The sequence below is a fragment of the Narcine bancroftii genome, chromosome 3, assembly GCF_036971445.1.
Source record: "Narcine bancroftii isolate sNarBan1 chromosome 3, sNarBan1.hap1, whole genome shotgun sequence".
Classification (NCBI taxonomy): Eukaryota; Metazoa; Chordata; class Chondrichthyes; order Torpediniformes; family Narcinidae; genus Narcine; species Narcine bancroftii.
In genome coordinates, this window is record NC_091471.1 from 261,739,015 (window position 1) to 261,759,294 (window position 20,280).

A 20,280-nucleotide genomic window follows, 5' to 3' on the forward strand; every position below is an offset into this window, starting at 1 on the left:
ATCAGAAATATTTCTTGGCACCAGTTCCATTTTCCACCAATGTTCTGGAAATCTGTTTCATTTCCATTTCTGACGTCACTCAGAAATTCTGGGTAGAGCTCATCCAAGGAATTTATTGCTGCTAACTTTCAATAACGTACCGAGCACTCTGACCTTTTGTTCTTCAAGAAACTTTTCCATCACTGGGTTGGAGCGTTTTATAGCTGGGAGAAAGGACATCCACAAAGGGCAACTTGGTGCCCCATCTGCTATCCATGGGACCCACTATTCTCTGACCAGCTTGCAATCAACTTCAACATAGCAACTTGCATTGGAAGCATGTGATTATATGGAATAATTAAACAAAGGGGAAAAGCTAGAGGAAAGGAGAAATGAGGAAAGATGTGGGGGCGGGGGCTTACAGAAACTGGAGGTCGATGTTAATGCTGTCCAGATGGAGGGTGCCCAAATGGAATATGAGGAGCTGTTCCTCCAATTTGCATGAGGCCATGGGCAGACATATCGGCAAGGGAATGGGGAATTATTTGCTCCTTCTTCCCCTACTGACCCCTTACTCCTAGTCAATATGTTAAGATTTTTGGAGGGGCCCTCCTTTTTTTTGGGACAGATCAACAAGCTCTATGTTCATCCTGCAGCTTTAGACTTTAAGCACGGAGGAATCACATTTCCGTTAACATTCCTAGATTATGAACCAATGATCCAGAATCATGAGTTTGAATTGCCCGTTATAACATTTAGAGAATTTAAAATTCAAGAAAATTAGTTTGAATACCAGATTTATTTCACTGCAATAGCTCCAAACCAAGCAGATTTTATTCCTAATGTTCCTTTAAGAAGAGGATCTGCCACCATTACCCAATGTGTCCAACGTGTAAATGCAGACCCAGCAATCTGTCTCCTTAGTTCAAGGGAAAGCCGATAAATGACATTGTTGCCTGTGAAGTCCACACTCTGATCGATTTGGAAATAAAATCAATTTGCAATCTCATGATCCCAGCGAGGGTCTGATTCATTCCCAGGATCAATCATCTGCTTGTGTTGAGTTAGGTGCTGTTAATAATTAAACTATATAGGCAATGCCTTCTATTGCTAATAGTCCCAGCTGCAGTTTGATCCTGGTGTTTATGCTCTGATGGAAATTTGGTAAAAGGCATTGAACTCCAGGCCATTACACTGAAAATATCAATCAATCAGCAAACAGGAATAACAGAGAAGTTGCAGTTCTGGTGGAAATGCCAGAGTGAAGAGTATAGTGCAGTGCGAAAAGGAAGAAATAGACATACCATGGGGAGGAGAGTTATAACTCTGTGATTGTCTGCAGTCATTAACCTTTCTTGATCTCCAATATTACTCTCATGTCCAGATGGTTCTCTCATTGACAGTTTCTGATTCTCTCTCTCTCTCTCACACACACACACACACACACACACACACACACACACACACACACACACACACACACACACACACACACACACACACACACACACGACGTGAGGGAAGCAAACATCACATCTTTACCCAGCTATTTTTTTTGGTTTTTGTTGTTCTCTAAAACAATGATTTCATTGCTTGTTTGAACCCTTTTATTTTCTTGCTGTGTTGAATTATTGCTTTGACCAAATTACGTACAACATTTCCAAATGTATGGGTTGTTCCATTAACATGTGATCAATGACATTGAATCTCCTGCTGAAGATTGGAGCCATGGTTATTGTGACTCCTCCTGGAGACATGATCCAGCCTTCACTCCTCAACTTTCATTAAGACCAAATAACAGCAGTAAAACACAGCAGCAGAGTTCAGTACCACTCTAGTGTAGTTGCTCTATTCCCTTTCGCTACACATCTGTAAAGCTTGTGCTTTGCCACCTCGTCTTCAGCCCAGCTTCCTCTTTCTAGTGTATAGAATCCAAACGTCATGTTCAAGCCCCGCCTCAGAATGTTACTGGTGCTTCATGTGCAGCTCTGTGGGAACATTACACTGTTAGAAGTCCAATGTTTGTTAAGTGAAAATCCAATCCAATTCTCTGATGTGTTAATGGTTTTTTGGATGTGTTTCTATCTTGTTGATATGAACACCATTCTGCTTGTGGGCAATCAATGTTTACAAAAAGTTTATTTCCATCCAGCTCCTGATGCAAATATTGTGCTTTTACACCTGTTTTCCATTTCTCTCATCCCTTTCCCAGAGACTTAAAGAGTCCCCCGATCTGCTGACATCATGCCAGCCCTCCACCTTTGGCCTTGTTAAGAGACGCTCATCTGGAACTCTGCAGCTCCCTCCATTGTCATGGCGACAGTCCAGGCTGTCTGATGGCTTCCGGACGCTGAAGGAAGACTCTGGGCTAGGGTTAAGTGTGCCTGTGCAGGGAGAACCCTCGGCACAGCTGACCCATGGCAGCAGCGCGAGGTAGGAGAAGCGAGAGATTAGATTCTCCTGGGGCCAATTTACTGTGTATTGTGTTGAACAGTCGCAATTGCTTCTGCCTTCGCTGCGTGTGCACAGCAAAGTTTCTCATGACAATAGTTTTGGTCCTGAAGTCCAACTACCAGTAAACATTAGAGATCATTTGCTTTACCTGTTTCAAAATAATCACGTAATTTCCTTCATGCCCACCAGCGAAGGTGGATGGAACCTGGGTTTAATGCCTCATCTGAGAGGTCGTGCCTCTCAGCTTGTGGCATCCCTTCAGTAGAGCCCTGGAAGAGTCATCTGAGATTATGGGGTTCTCACAACATCTCACAAAAATGGACCGCAGCAAAGGCAGTCTCAAATGTTTGGTAACTCTTAAGTGGGACAAGAATTTAAAGAACAGGAAGTTCTTCTACATTTTGATGGTTCCATGACCTTGGAATGCAACATCCCAGATGGGGTTTGTTTTGGACTAGGTTGAATCTGGTCATTGGAGGAAATAAGTTGAGTAAACTACATTGTAAAAGTCTGTAAAATTAAAAACACAATGCTGGAGAAACTCAACAGGTCAAATAGTTTCAAATAGGAAAGATAACAATACATAACCAACGTTTTGGGTGAGCGCCCTTCATCAAAGGATGAAGAAAGCGGCTTTACCAGGTAAAAGTCTGTGTTGCACTAAGTTTATGGAGACATGGGTTGAATGGTTGTGATGGATTATTTCATACAAGGCACATAGTCCTGATAGATGTATGGCTCTTTACCTTTTACTTGGATGTAGTTCACTCTCAAAGACTATGGTTTGGAGGTGGCTTCAGGGTAGGGTGGCCTGCTCCAGTAGTTTACGATGCACTGTGTGTATTGAACTGATTAGTAGGCATCCATGCAAAGGCAAACCTCAGCATGAACAGTTGAAAATGATCACTGTAAAAGGTGTTGATGTTAAAGTAACCTGTCAGCTTTCCAGTTTGAAATGAAATTGTTTATATTTTCACCTTCGTTTTGTGAAAACTTGTGAAAATCCAGTCGTTTGTGTAAAATTGAATGGACATCCATTTCTTGTGTTCACGTTTCTTGACGCTGGTGTTTCAAAGAAGTTACTTCAGAAAGGCATGCCAAAACTCAAGGTGCTACCCTCCCACTCTCTCACATCGTCACTGCATTATATTGCGCTCCAAACCTCCTATGGTCACGTTCTTCTTCTTCTCTTGCTCAGTGAAGCAACCTAATCCTCGACTTCAACCTCACCCTGCCTAACTCAGCCTAATTCCAACTAGTTTGTGTCTTTCCCCCTCTGGCCTCTTGCATGCTTGCGATTTCCTTTCTTCCAGCACTGAATGATGTACTTTCAGAGCCCAAGCTCAGAAATCCAATTTTTAAATTCCCAGCTCTCTCATTACATGTAAGCTTCCCCTGAAAATCTCCCTCTTTGATCAAGTTCTTCCTGAATATCTCTTTGAAGTATTTGGCTTAATTACCTACTGTGAAGTCATCAGAGTGCTTTACAACGGACCTCATGTCTTGCCCCTGTGAAAGCCAGCCACTGAGGAAGGGTTATGTGAGGGAGAAGAAGAGAGAGAATGGTGGACCTCGAAGGAAGTTTGCATGTCCTGGGAGATCAAATGCACAGGATATGGCTCCAGAAGCTTGAGCTGTGGTTGAGGTTTCTGAAATTTAGAAGCTGCTATGTTATCGATGAACTGAGAGAGGCTGGAAGTTTCCTGGATTAATGTGTTCCAGGACATGACCATCCTACAATTGGAGAGAGTTCAGATGAGTACCCATCCAGAAGAGGATGAAGGCATAGGAATCTCCAGAGTGTGGGCCATTTTCAAACTAGCACATGACACTGGAGATTACAGAAGTAATGCAGACAAAGCCATGACACTAACCTGGAATACCAACCTAATACACAAAGGGAGAAGATACTGAGGTCCTATGGTCATGCCTTTGGGAGTGAGGAAGAGTAATAAATGCAATTCTCTGAAGGTAGTGATCCACTACCACTGGTACCACAGACCTCCAAGAATAGGAAAAAGAAGATCAGTGTGTGGTTTAAAGGATAATGAATATGCTGCATTCAAGGAATAATACTTATGGCATTCAATGTCTCTTCTTTATAGAAGAAACCAAACATGGATTAGGGAATTACTCCGTAGAATGCCATCATTCCATCTGCCATCGTGTTTCTGAATTGTTTTGATTCTCCACTGCGCTTTCAATCCTTATGCTTACATAGAGTTGAGGAATGCTTGACACTTTATACCTATCCAGGCAGCACTGATTTGAACAATTTCAGTTCCTTCCTCATTCCAATTGCATCTCCTCTAGACATCTTATTTATTCATTTTTCAGGGTGCCAAAGCTGCAATTTATCACCCATCGCTAATTACCCTTGGGGAGATGGAAGGGCACAGTCTTCTTGAACCTCCACTGTCCTTTAGGTGAAGCAGCTTTCATTATTTTTTTTTTTGGGGGGGGGGGATGGGATTTCCAGAAATTGGATCCAGTGTATTGTCAACTCGGGATATGGTTGACTTGGAGGGGAACTTGTAGGGCTTAGATGCGAAGATTGTGGGCTTGATGGGTCTTCTCGAAGTAACCTAGTCAAAGTACTGTAGTGATTTTATTGATGATGCAATATTACAGATATGGTGCACCAGTAATGGATGAGTTGAAATTTAAGGTTGTGGATGGGGGCACCAATCACCCCATGTACTTGTCCTGGATAAAGTGTAAATCTTCTTGGGTTATGTTTGACAGCAAACATGAATACAAGTGTAAAAACAAACTTTTAATCACTTTGCAAAGCGTAAGAACTCCGTTACAGCAAGAAGCACTGCCACAAGCATCTCGTCTTGCCCCGGGAGAGTCTGCTGCTTGGCTTTCAAAAATAATATATTTATACGTTTTGACTGCTCGGTTTTTAGAACAAACAGACTGATCCATATAAGTATATATTTCTTAGAATTCTCTAGGGATTTGTTAATCAGGGTTGTGTCCCTTACCCAACGGTCACCAGTCTTTTACTGTCTTAGCCAAATATGGAGTTGTTGTTCTTCAACCTCGATCAATTATCAAAACATATCGTGGAATATTCTCTGCGATATTTTGGTTAAAACTTCCATTCACATTTCTTTATTTTTTTAACCACCATCTTTTTGCTTTGCATGATATTCTCATTTGTTACTTAGAATCTCCTGCCATAGCCTTTGGCCTTTTTAAAATTCATTCACGGTATAAAAATGATGATTGGTTCTGACAAGGCCAGTCTTTGTTGCCCATCCATGGATCCCTTGATCTCTATATGTCTGGAATCATACATAGAGCCAAGTCAGAGAAGCGGAGCAGCTTTCCTTCCCGAAGGAATATTAGACAAGCAAATTTAAAAAAAAAAATAGGTTCACAATCATTATCACTGGAAAAAAAATCAAGACTTTCTGGAATTAACTGAACTGAAATACCCTGCTGCCATTGTGTGATTTGATATTGTGTCTGCCATGGTTCACTTTCCCTGTTTCTATTCTTGTTTAAAACCAATAATTCTGCCAGGTCATGTTCTGATGAAGGTGCTTGGTCTGAGGAATTAATTCAGTTTCTCCCCCCACAGCAGTGCCTGACCTAATGAATATTAAATGTAATAATTTTATTCCCTATAAACTCCAGGTTGAGTTGGTGGTGAATAAGATGAACTTAGAACATCGAACAATACAGCACAGTGCAGGCCATTTGGCCCTCAATGTTCTGCTGACCCATATATTCCTTCCTAACAAAATGTACTAAACCCTCGCTACCCCATAGCCCCCTATTTTTCTTTCCATGTGTCTAAGAGTCTTTTAAATGCCCCCAATGTTTCTGTTTCCACCACCATCCCTGGCAAGGCATTCCAGACATCCACAACTCTCTGTAAAAAAAAAACTTAAAATGAATACAATTTCTATAGTAGGGTTATAATGTTAAGTCTCTAGAAAGCACTGATGTATACAATTTTGCGCACCATTTTTGTCATTGGAGAGGATTCAGAGAAGATTTACTAGAATGATACCAGGAATGAAAGGGTTAGTATATGTCAGCTCTTGGAATGTACTTGTTGGAGTACAGAAGGATGAGGGGGGACCTCACAGAGGCATTTTAAATGCTGAAAAGACAGAGTAGATGTTTCCCATGGTAGGGGATTCCAGGACAACGGAGCATAATTTCAGAATAAAAGGCCATCAATTTAAAACAGAGATGCAGAAACATTTCTTCAGTCAGAGGGTCGTGGAGTCTGTGGAACTTATTGCTGCAGGTGGCTGTGGAAGTGGGGTAGTTGGGGCAGAGATTGACAGGCATTTGTTAAGTCTGGGCATCAAGGGTTACGGGGAGAAAGCCGGGGAGTGGGGCTGAGTGGGAGGATGGATCGGCTCATTATTAGAATGGTGGAGCAGACTCGATGGTCCAGTGGGCCGACTTCTGCTCCTATATCTTATGAATGTGATCTTGTGAAGTAAACAATTGGAGGACAGCTACCTGCTGAATTTGCAGAGGGTGACAGCAGGTATCAAGATGTTAACGAAATATTGAAGTTCTCCCCTAATCATTTTCAAACACATGGGAAATTTAAAGGTTATCAGATTTTCTTTAATTAATCTTTTTGTGTTTTTTACTAAAAGTCACAGGTTTGCTGACTGACAAGGTTTATATTCATTCAGCTATGTTATGTGACTTACTGTATCCTGTGGCTTGGTTGATTTCAATAGAATGCAAACAATGCAACCAATAAAAGTTTATTGAGGGCAAAGGTATCTGAACAACAGAGGATGTAGCAGTGTGACTGAACTCTGGCGAGGAAGGGATTTGAGATTTGGAGAGGCAGAGAAAAAGGGAACGAGAAATGTGAAGTCATTGTAAAATTGGAGCGGGATGTGCTGATCCAGAAACTTCCAAATACTACTTGGTGCTTTGTCAACATGGGTGTTGATCTGAAATGGGTTCAAAGTAAACCAACAAAAGAAAAAAAAACACTCAGAAAAATGAGTGATAGGGAAATATATCCTTGAAGATATGGAAAAAGGCTAGCTAGACTCATAGCAAATATCTTAAATCATTTTCATAGAGCAAATTAAATCACATTAACTGGACAAAACAGATCACTTTCATTTAAGTACAGAATTAACTTGGATAAAGGCCTTTGCTTGAAATCAAACTGCACATATGCAACATCCATTTCCTTTATTAAACCACATGAAGAGAATAATATAATGATATTAATGCATTCTCTAATGTAGCAGGATGGACTGACTTATGCCACAGGGCTCCACTCAAACTGTGAAATAGATTAAAGTAGGAACTAAACTCTTAAACAAGGAAAAATAGGCCAAGAACAGAGAGGGGAAATTGGCTGAGAGGAGGACAAAGACAAAAAAGAACCCAGAGGAAGAGCTTTTCAGGGAGGTAGGGGCCCAGGGAAGAGCATTTCAAGGGGAGAAGGTTTCAAGAGGCCAGAGATCTTGAGAGTGATAAGATTGTGTGATAGAGCAAAGGACCATGAATGATAGGAGACTTGTAAGCAAGAAGAGCAGATTAACCAGGAAGGTCGTTGGATGTTGAGTTTGCAGAGTTAGGGTGCGGCAATACCACCAGACTGCTAGACCGGAAGTAGATGTTCATGAACCTGTAGATGTTGAAGCTTAGGAACAAGAAGGCAGACAATGAAGTGAGCATTATACTGTTCATCTTCACAGGGCTTGACCTATCAAAAGGTGAACACCCATGTTGTCATTACAAATTGTTAGCCCTGGAACTATATAGAAACAGGAGGCCATTTTGACCCCTCAACCATTCACTTTGATCATGACTAATTACTTCATTACCATCTACCTGCCTTCGCTCCTTATCACATGAACCCCATGCCCACAAAATTTTAATTTTGAAATTTTCATTTGACCCGAGCCCCATATTGCCAGGCAAAAAAAAAATCTCAACATATCACTATCTCCTAATCCACGCAACCCACAGAAAGCTCAGTAAAACTGAAATAATTAGATAAACTGTGAGGGTTTATCTGACTGACCAGTTTAGTGCTTTTAAATAATGATGGGAAGTAGAAAAATGCATTGAATTCAAAGCTAATTTAAAAAAATTGCAATAACTGAAACTTGTCTGCCTTGGCATGAGTGTGCATAATACAGAATCATTGTTTTTAATCAAATATTACGGCATTGTCAGTATATATACAAGAGTCTGCAGAAGGGCCTTAATTACTTTGCACAGTGATAATTTTATGATTCTGGGGAAAAAATATCTGTGAAATAAGAACAGATCCTGACGCTAATCTCGATCATTTCTCCACACACCTATTACACCAGTAATAATGACCACACTTGTATTTATCTGACTGATTTACAATCTTAATAGTCAGATAGATGTTTGCATAGTAGAGGTGTTAATAGTTTTTTTTTGGGGGGGAGGGAAAAGATGGATGTGGAACTGAGTCTGCAGCCAGATCAGCCATGATCTTGTTAAATAGCGGAGCAGGCTTGACAAGGCTGGATGGTTTATCCCTGTTCCCATTTGTGTTCTCATTACAATAACTTGTATTTGTATAGGGCTTTTAACAATGTAAAATGTCCCCCAATGCTTGAAGGCATTGATTTTCAAAATTTGACAACAAACTACATCTTAGGATAAACTAAACGTTAAGGAACATCTCAAAGGTGGAGAATTTAACAACACAAGAAATAGAGCAGGAGTAGGCCATTTGGCCCATCAAGCCTGCTCTGCCTTTCAATGTGATGATGGCTGATTTGATGATGGGCTTAATTCCACCTACCTGCCTTTTCCCCATTTCCCTTAATTCCTCTACTATGTAAAATTTTTCCAACCTTGTCTTAAATATATTTACTGAGGTGGCCTCCATTGTTTCAATGGACAGTGAATTCCATAGATTCATCATCCTCTGGGGAAAAGTAGTTCCACATCTTCTCCGTCTTAAATTTACTACCCTGAATCTTGAGGCTATATGCCCTAGTTCTGGTCTTACCAACTTACCTACCTCTATTTTATCTATGCCTTTCATAATTTTATGTTTCTATCAAATCCCCTCTCATTCTTCTAAATTCCAGTGAGTACAGTCCCAGATGATTCAATATCTCCTCATAACCAACCCCTTCATCTCTGGAATCAACCTGGTGAACCTCCACTGCACTGCCTCCAAAGCCAGTACATTTGTTCTCAAGAAAAGAGACCAGAACTGCACGTAGCACTCCAGATACAATCTTACTAGTACTTTGTACAATTGCAGCATAATCTCCCTGCTCTTAAATTCAATCCCTTTGGGAATGAAGGCCAACATTCCATTTGCCTTCTTGATAACCTGCTGCACCTGCAAACCAACCTTTTGCAATTCATGCACAAGCACTCCCAAATCCTTCTGCATGGCAGCATGCTGCAATCGCTTGCCATTTAGGAAGGAAATTCAGAGTTTAGTATATCCAACAAGGGCAAAATGATTTCCAAAAACAAAATTGGTAAACTCAGAAGGCCACGATTGGGAAACCGTGCGAGTATAGCTTTGTAAGATTTGAAATGATAAAATAGGGAACATAGAGAGGATGGAGGGATTTGAAAACAGGAAGGAACATTCTAAATTGTGCTATGATACAGAGTTGGTCATTGAGCAGAATGGGTGATGGATAACATAAGATATGGACAGCTGGCAAAAATGAAAATCTGCAGGTGCTGAAAATCTGAAATGAATACAGCAATATGGGGCAAGGGAGGGATGGGGGGAGGGCATAATCTCTGATAGGGTGAGTCCAAATAGTTTAATGGGGAAGTTGCAAACACTTGCTTGAGCATCAAGCCTTTGGATGAGTTAAAATTATGAAGGTTGACCTAGGAAACAGGACTGAACTCTCCTATTTAAATTGCTGGAGGCGATCTAAAATTGTAGCATCTAGCAATAAGCTTTTCAAAAAGCTATTATTTATGGAATAAAGATTTATATGAAGAAAATGTGATATTTTAATTAACAAATATGAGAACAAGCATATCAAAGTGCATAGGCAACAGCTGGCAGTATTGAAATTGTTGGAATCTATCATCACCAAAGGTTGAAACATTATTCCTGAAATAAAGCTGGAAACTGCAGCAGTGAGTAAATTGACATTAATGTGGAAAAACAAAGAAATTACCAATGTCACCAAAGTTGGACACTCTTGAAAGTATCATAACCTTCCTGTGTTGTAACTGACAAAGAGTAATTGAGTTCTCCAGATTCAATTATTCCAACACTCTTCAACCCAACCACTTGGACTTGTAGATTTGGGCTGATCCAAAAGTCCAGCTCGTAATCAATGTCCTAATCTGCACCTTCTCATTCACAACCCTTCTTGTGTCTGCTGACAATCATACGTAACTTTAAGGTTCTCAATTTTAAAAAAATATATCTCCATGGCATTGACCTTCCTTTTCTCTTTCATTTTTGATCTTTCTCAATTTTTTTTCTTGATTTTGTGTTGCCATTCAACCACGGAACAGGATAAGATCAATTCTGCCAGACACAATCTCATTTTCATTCATTTAATCACTGAAACGGGGCATCAATCCCTTAAAATCTCTTGTCCAACAGTCTGTGCAGTATTAAATGATGCCAATTCATTGGTTTTTATTAAGCAAACATTCAGCTTAGTTCTCTGACATTTTGCTTTATTGTGACATTGAACAGTGTTATTTCCCAAAAGGAATCTTTCCTCCATTTTGTTCTTAGCAGGATCTTTGTTCCTCATTTTTCTTCACTGAGTGCATTTGAGATTCATTTCCTGTGTTACCCAATTCAAGTAGCTGTACTTTTCAATCTCAAGAATGGAGAGTAACGATCAGATTGTATTTGACTATTGGGGCATCTTCATGCAAACTGGGTACAATATTGAATTAGAAACCGAATTTATTGTCATGAACATATCACAAAGTTTGTTGTTTTGTGACAGCGTCACAGTGCAAACATTTATATAAACCACCTTACAAAATAAATTTAAAATAGTGCAAGAAAAAGTCAAAGTCAGGCAATGTCTGTGGTTCATTGTTCATTCAGGAATCTGGTAGTGGAGGGGAAGAAGCTGCCCTTGTGCCACTGAGTGGTCATTTCAGGCTCCTGTATCTTTTTCACTGGTAGCAGAGTGAAGAGGGCTTGGCCTAGGTGGCGGGCCCTTGAGGACTGAGGCTGCTTCCTTAAGGCATCACCTCTTGTAGATATCCTCAATGGAGTGAAGACTGGTGCCCATGAAGTCGCAGGGCGAGTTAACGACCCTCTGGAGTTTTTTCTTGTCCAGAGCGTTGGCACCTCCGTACCAGACAGTGATGCATCCAGCCAGAATGCTCTTCACTAGAAATCTTTGTTGTCATATTGAATCTCCTCAAACTCCTCACAAAGTATAACCTTCTTCATGATTGCATCAACATGGAGTATATATTGATCCTCACCTCCTGTGCCAGGGTGCTTTTTCCATTGGAATGTCATTAAGAGTGGGAACATCCCATCAAATCCCAGCCCCAGTGACGACTATCACACAATTAGTATTTTTTTTAGATAGTTGTGCAGGGAAATAGGCCTTGGCGTGGTGTGCATAAAGGTTTCTTGCTTATCCTCTTCCTGTTAAGTTGATTCGATCATGCGTCCCCACAGGTTTCGTTAAGATACCATGGTCAACTTGCACTGTCCATTACCAGCACCTCCCTAGTCCACGGCAGTGCACGTGAAACCATAGGATTCATCCAAGTCACACACCATCCTGTCTTGGAAATATTCTTGCCTTTATTGTTGCCGGTTCCAAATCCAAGAACCGACCTCCCGTACAGCACTGCAGAAGCACCTTTACCGCAGGAACCACATTCAAGGAGACGGCTCCTCACTACCTTTTCAAAGGTGACTGCAGGAGAACAAACCACACGGGTCTGCTCGTGACGCCGTCATTCCTTGTCCAAAGTCAGTTATTGCCCCTATCAGACCCCTCCTCTTCCTGTACAAAGTCTGGAGCTATAATCAAATGGAACTTTATGAGAGAGGAATATTTCTTTATCTATTTTAATCTTAACTTGTATTTGGGTGCCCGAGTGTTGTTTGAGATTTGGGGAGTGTCCGCTCTGCGCTTCAGGAGACAACCCACGATTCAGGATTGATTTCCACAACCTGGCGTTTGACTCCTGATGTGTTTATCGAACTGTGCGTGTGACTGGAAGGGGACGAGAGCCAATGTCAATAACGGTGCTCTGCTAACTGGTTCCCGGAACCGAAGACGATTTCCCGGAGGGTTGTGTCTGTTGGAGACTGGATAAAACCCCGGCTCCTGGTTAAGTGTTGCTCTTGACGATGGTCGCGGATGAGAATAAGACGGAGAGAATATATCTTCCCTGCGGTCCAGGACGCCGGAGCTCTGCGGTTTAGATGTTTATCCATTATTTAAAATGGCAAGATTAATTGAAGCCATTAGCCCGCCCTAACTTAAATCGGACTGAAGCAAATAGCGGCCAGGAGTTTGGAACATAAGTCTGCAGTTGATCTTGGCAACGCCGAACCATTCCTGGGAAGCAAATCCACCTTCCCTCTAACGCCTCAAATTTCAACCTGATCAGAAAAAAGTATTGGCGCTTTAGCCCAATAATCTGGAAAACCTTTCCACAAATTCCTTGCTGAGAATGTCAATGGTCCGTTTTTCTTTATTTTCGGAAAAAAAGTTTTATTTAACTTTGTCGATAATTTCTAAGTTGTTTCCCCCTGAAATTTGATCTTTGGGTTCCTGGTTCAGTCCCGGTAAATTGCTTGTGCGAACAATTCATCGGCGCTTTAACAGTCTTCATTGGCGGGTAATCGGCTTCCAAGTCTTTTAATAGTACGATTTAGAAATCCAGACTTGCGTTTTTCAATCTGGGTGTTGTCTCGGTGGAAATGTACTGCTTTGCCTAGAATTTAATTGGACTGCGTTGCTCGAAGAACTTTCAGCACCGAGGTTGTGGACAGCGACTTGACTCTGTTGGTTTTGAATTTATTCCTCCGTTTTAAATGTGTTTAGAGTTGCGCAAAAAAAAAATTGATTACTGCCTTTGAACATCAGCTCGGTGCAGCCCAGTTCATCAGATTCACTGAAGGTGCGTCGAACGCTCAACCCCAATTTTCAGCCCCTTCTCCCTGAAGCACAACGCCCCAAGCCTCCGCATGGAGCCGGGGAAATGTTCAGCCCTGCTGAGGGAAGGAACCGGGACAGCCAAACCCCCCAAACACCTTTGGCGGCAACCCAGGACCCACATCAAGATCAAGCAACGGTTCTACTCGGACACCGAAAGGTACATGTACCAGCGAGCGCCGGATAACCACCTTGAGAACGGCGACCGACCTGGGCTGAAGAAGCCACGAATGTCATGGCCCTCCTCGTTCCACGGGTTCAGACGGTAAGCGAACCCCGGATAGATGTGTTGAATAAATACCAGAACAAGAAAGACTGTGTTCCCTTTGAACATATCTGTTTGACCTACCTTGTGGGTGGTTGTGCGCGCGTGGTTTATCTGTTTACTGTCGGTGGGATTGAGTGTGTTAATGGGTTGCAAGATATCCTGAAGACTATGGGCGTGTGTGTGTGTATGTGCCACATATCCATTATATAAAACGGATTAATTCTGAAAGTGCGAGTGGGGATTGTGCCATGCCACAAGGCTATCCTGATAAACAGAGTGGAGGGGGTGTTGGAGCTTGTTTCATTATCCTGATCTCTTTAGGATCCATTGTCTACTGGCCTTCCCTTTCTAAAACATATGGTTTCAAATCATCCCTCTCTCAGCCCGTTGCAGTGTTTGACCGCAGTCAATGACCCTGGATTGGGGAGCTGAAGGAGGATGAGGATGAACAATGCTCTCATGGTCTACCTATTTAACGTTATACTGGATTTATACTCAAAAATACTTATACTATCCACCCGTTGGAGATTGAGGAACCTGACTGGTTGTGGACATAGATGAATGGTGGAGATGCCACTTAATATTCAACTCACTCTTGAAGAAGGGCTCTGATCCAAAGCATTATCATTTTTTTTTTCTCCACTGATGCTGCTTGACTTGCCAAGTTCCTCCAGCAGATTGTGTATTTGTTACTTAATATCACTGATCCTCTTTTCGGGAACAGAAAGCACTGAGAGATTTAATGCATTGTTGGAGTCTGTGGTTGAGTAGACTGTGCGTGGACACTTCAAAAGAAAGCTACAGATGCTGCACAATAAATGTTGGAAAAGGATGACGGGCAGCATCTGAGTCAATAAAAGATCAGAGACCCAAAATATTAACTGTTTCTCTTTGGAGGGCTGCTGCCTGTTGAGCATTTTCTGTGAGATTGGGCAGGGAGAAGAGAAATGGGTAGGGGGAAATCGAACCTGTGAGAGGAGAGTAAGTGCATAGGATAGGTAGAATAGGTTTGATTTTGCAAAAGATTTGGTTGTATTAGTCTGTATTTGGATTTAGTCATTGATAATAACTAATTTCCTTAAATGTACCTTATCTATCACAGTTAAGTGAATGGCAGAAAGGTTGTTCCCCCCCCACCACTTACCACCTGAGCAATTGGAAGTGCTGTTAATTTGTGGGGAAGATGTGTTGGACTTATTTCCATATGAATACCCTTGTAGAAAGTGAGGAAAAGAAAAGTGGTTCTCCTGACAGCAGATCGTGACTCTGATTTGGCATTACAGCAACATCACGGCCGCAAAGCAGCAGATTGTCTGATAGCGCTTCTGCCAGTCTGATGAGGTTGGATTTGATTGGAGAACTGTTCTTTATCATGTGAGCAAAAAGAACTGGATGCAAGGTCAGAACGAATCTTGTTACTCCCTATTATTCTTCCCTCAGAAAATCGTGCATTCCAATCAAGTTGTTTACAGTAAAGGTTTCCCATATCTGTGGTAAAGGTTTGTTTTATAGCCATTGCATTTTGATTAATCGCAGGTGAAAACACCATCTCTACCTCAAACTCCTTGGTAACATTAAGGCTCTCCAGTTGAGCAATCTTCAGGCCTTTCCTTCTTTAGACACTTGTCTTTTCAGGAATCTCAAATAAATATACTCTTGCAATTTTAACATACTCCTTCACTTTCAGAAATATCTGTGTGACAATTTTACCTTGTGAAGTTCAAAACCATGCCCAGTATTGATGCAAGAAGGCATAACTGCTTCTCTTTAGTAGAATGGGTACCAGATTAATTCAGTAGCTATGATAGGGTGAACCCAGTGCATTATGAGTGGACCAATCTTGGTTGATTTATTGCTGAAAAGATGAAGGCAGAGACCACTCATGTAGGGTTTCAGTATGATGTGGGTTTGCAAGAGGATGCAAAAAAGATTGTCATTTATTGTTGCACGTAAAAGCCTTCAATCAACACTGTTCATTTACTGAAATGGACTGGAGGTCAAGCCACAGGACCGCAACATGGCTGAGAGGATCACTGGATTCTCCCTCCCCCACAACCACATGATCTACCAGGACTGTTGTCTGGGAAGGGTGCACAAAATAGTCGAGGGCCCCTTCCACCCTGCACACACAGTATCTTTCAGCTCCTCCTGTTGGGAAAGTGATACTGGAATATCAGAGCCAGCAGGCCATGAGAATCGTTCAACCAAAGGAACTACTCGCACTGACCATCCAAGATGCTCATAGTCATGGAATTATTTATTTATTTGTATATATGAATACTTGCTCTGCATGTGTCTTGTGTGTTTGCATATTTTGCACCGAGGACCGGAGAATACCGTTTCGTCAGGTTGTTCTTGTACAATCAGATGATAATAAACTTGACTTCATTGCATAGAAAGTCAGTTTGTGCAACAGGTTTCCAAAGAAGACAGTGCCAGGAATGTTGATTCACTTCATTGGAAAAAAGATTTCTGTAAAAAAAAAATATAAAATGTTAGGACTTGATCAGTGAGTGATTTCAGTCATGATTTGTGGGCAGGGTAGCTGTTCAAGAGGAGTGAATGAATATTTGGTTCCAACTCTGTGTCTCACTAAGTATTCCCTTATTTCATTCTTTTTTTTTATTTTTTATTTTTTATTTTTCACACCATAAATCACATTAGCCATGATACACACTTTTTCCTTTTCACACATATACAGTGACATTTTCTCCCCCCCCACCTCCCTCCTCCCAACCCACCCCCCCCACCCCCCCCATCCATTTAAGGTATACAATCTAGGATACATTAAACCCGTCAGACAATGTTGTCACTCAATAAAAATACACCAGAAATTCTACTGAGTCCATTCTTTTCTTTCCTTCTCCTTCCATTAACTTAGGTAATGATTGTCCCCGGTAGGTTTTCGCTATTGTATTTAATGTAAGGCTCCCATATTTGTTCGAATATTTCAATATTATTTCTTAAACTATATGTTATTTTTTCTAATGGAATACATTTATTCATTTCTATATACCATTGTTGTATTTTCAAATTATCTTCCAATTTCCAGGTTGACATAATACATTTTTTTGCTACGGCTAGAGCTATCTTAACAAATCTTTTTTGTGCATCCTCCAAATCAATTCCAAATTCTTTGTTTTTTATGTTACTTAGGAGAAAGATCTCTGGATTCTTTGGTATATTGTTTTCTGTTATTTTATTTAATATCTGATTGAGATCTTCCCAAAATTTTTCTACTTTCTCACATGTCCAGATTGCATGAATTGTTGTTCCCATTTCTTTTTTACATCAAAAACATCTATCAGATACTGTTGGGTCCCATTTATTTAACTTTTGAGGTGTAATGTATAGTCTGTGTATCCAGTTATATTGTATCATACGTAGCCTCGTATTTATTGTATTTCTCATCGTTCCAGAACATAATTTCTCCCATGTTTCCTTTTTAATCTTTATATTTAAATCTTGTTCCCATTTTTGTTTAGTTTTACCATTTGTTTCCTCATTCTCCTTTTCTTGCAGTTTAATATACATATTTGTTATAAATCTTTTGATTATCATTGTATCTGTAATCACATATTCAAGGTTACTTGCCTCTGGCAAACTCAAACTGCTTCCTAATTTATCCTTCAAGTAGGATCTCAATTGGTAATATGCCAGGGCTGTATCTTGAGTTATATTGTACTTATCTTTCATTTGTTCAAAGGATAAGAATCTATTTCCTGAAAAACAATTTTCTATTCTTTTAATCCCTTTTTTTTCCCATTCTCTAAAGGAAAGGTTATCTATTGTAAAAGGGAGTAACTTGTTTTGCGTCAATATTAGTTTTGGTAATTGATAATTTGTTTTATTTCTTTCTACATGAATCTTCTTCCAAATATTGAGGAGATGATGTAATACTGGAGAAGTTCTATGTTGTACCAATTTTTCATCCCATTTATATAATATGTGTTCAGGTATCTTTTCCCCTATTTTATCTAATTCTAATCTCGTTCAGTCTGGCTTTTCCCTTGTTTGATAAAAATCTGATAGGTATCTTAATTGTGCGGCTCTATAATAATTTTTAAAGTTTGGCAGTTGTAAGCCTCCTTGTTTATACCATTCTGTTAATTTATCTAGTGCTATCCTCGGTTTCCCCCCTCTCCATAAAAATGTCCTTATTATTTTCTTTAACTCCTTGAAGAATTTTGCTGTCAGTTGTATTGGCAATGCCTGAAATAAGTATAGTATCCTTGGAAAAATGTTCATTTTAATACAGTTTATCCTTCCTATTAGTGTTAGTGGTAAATCTTTCCAATGCTCTAAATCGTCCTGTAATTTTTTCATTAGTGGATAATAATTGAGTTTATATAGTTGGCCAAGGTTTTTGTTTATTTGTACACCTAGGTATCTTATTGCCTGCATTTGCCATCTGAATGGAGATTCCTTCTTAAATTTTGAGAAATCCGCATTATTCATAGGCATTGCTTCACTTTTATTTACGTTTATCTTGTAACCTGACACTTCTCCATATTCCTTCAATTTCTTATATAATTCTTTTATTGATAGTTCTGGTTCTGTTAAGTACACTATAACATCATCCGCAAATAGACTGATTTTATATTCCTTGTCTTTTATTTTTATTCCTTTTATATTATTATCTATTCTTATCAATTCTGCTAGTGGTTCTATAGCTAACGCAAACAATAAAGGTGATAGTGGGCATCCCTGCCGCGTTGACCTGCTTAAGTTAAATTGCTTTGATACATGTCCATTTACTGTCCCATCAGCCAGCTCCCCACCATGATTACCAGCCCCCCCACATCTCCATCGGGCACACAAAACTCAAAACGGTCAACCAGTTTACCTATCTCGGCTGCACCATTTCATCAGATGCAAGGATCGACAATGAGATAGACAACAGACTCGCCAAGGCAAATAGCGCCTTTGGAAGACTACACAAAAGAGTCTGGAAAAACAACCAACTGAAAAACCTCACAAAGATAAGCGTATACAGAGCCGTTGTCGTACCCACACTCCTGTTCGGCTCCGAATCATGGGTCCTCTACCGGCACCACCTACGGCTCCTAGAACGCTTCCACCAGCGTTGTCTCCGCTCCATCCTCAACATCCATTGGAGCGCTTACATCCCTAACGTCGAAGTACTCGAGATGGCAGAGGTCGACAGCATCGAGTCCACGCTGCTGAAGATCCAGCTGCGCTGGATGGGTCACGTCTCCAGAATGGAGGACCATCGCCTTCCCAAGATCGTGTTATATGGCGAGCTCTCCACTGGCCACCGTGACAGAGGTGCACCAAAGAAAAGGTACAAGGACTGCCTAAAGAAATCTCTTGGTGCCTGCCACATTGACCACCGCCAGTGGGCTGATATCGCCTCAAACCGTGCATCTTGGTGCCTCACAGTTTGGCGGGCAGCAACCTCCTTTGAAGAAGACCGCAGAGCCCACCTCACTGACAAAAGGCAAAGGAGGAAAAACCCAAACACCCAACCCCAACCAACCAATTTTCCCCTGCAACCGCTGCAATCGTGTCTGCCTGTCCCGCATCGGACTTGTCAGCCACAAAGGAGCCTGCAGCTGACGTGGACTTTTTACCCCCTCCATAAATCTTCGTCCGCGAAGCCAAGCCAAAGAATCCAATTAATATACTTCTCCGGTAAACTGAATTTTTGCAATACTTTGAACAAATAATTCCATTCTACTCTGTCAAAGGCCTTCTCTGTGTCTAAAGCAACTGCTACTGTAGGTGCTTTATTCCCTTCTACTGCATGAATTAAGTTAATAAATTTACAAATATTGTCTGTTGTGCGTCTTTTTTTGATAAATCCAGTTTGGTCTAGATTTACCATTTTAGGTACATAATCTGCTAATCTGTCTGCTAATAGTTTAGCTATTATCTTACAATCTTTGTTAAGTAATGATATTGGTCTATATGACGCTGGTGAGAGTGGATCTTTCCCTTGCTTTAGTATTACTGTAATTATTGCTGTTTTACATGAATCTGGTAAGCTTTGTGTTTCATCAATCTGTTTGATTACATCCAGGAGGGGCGGAATTAATAAGTCTTTAAATGTTTTGTAGAATTCTATTGGAAATCCGTCCTCTCCTGGTGTCTTATTATTTGGTAATTTTTTTATTATCTCTTGTATTTCTACTGTTCCAAATGGTTCTGTTAATTTATTTTGTTCCTCTATTTGTAGTTTTGGTAGTTCAATTTTAGTCAGAAATTCATCTATTTTTCCTTCTTTCCCTTAGTTTTCAGTTCAGTATAATTGTTCATAGAATTCTCTAAAGTTTTCCTTAATTTCTTTTGGATTATATGTAATTTGTTTGTCTTTTTTCCTTGTTGCCAATACCATTTTCTTAGTTTGCTCTGTCTTAAGCTGCCATGCTAGGATTTTGTGCGTTTTTTCACCCAGTTCATAATATTTCTGTTTTG

At 40.5% G+C, this 20,280-nt stretch overlaps 1 protein-coding gene across 7 annotated transcripts in view; it reads left to right on the top strand.

The window, feature by feature from the left end:
• Positions 1-20,280, top strand: part of LOC138758638 (3',5'-cyclic-AMP phosphodiesterase 4C-like) — a 230,259-nt gene that overhangs the window by 31,991 nt on the left and 177,988 nt on the right. For all 7 annotated transcript variants that reach the window (XM_069927895.1, XM_069927899.1, XM_069927893.1 and 4 more), the window contains one exon: positions 2,192-2,412. In XM_069927895.1, coding sequence (XP_069783996.1) covers positions 2,192-2,412 — 221 coding nt within the window. The remainder of the gene's footprint in view (positions 1-2,191; positions 2,413-20,280) is intronic.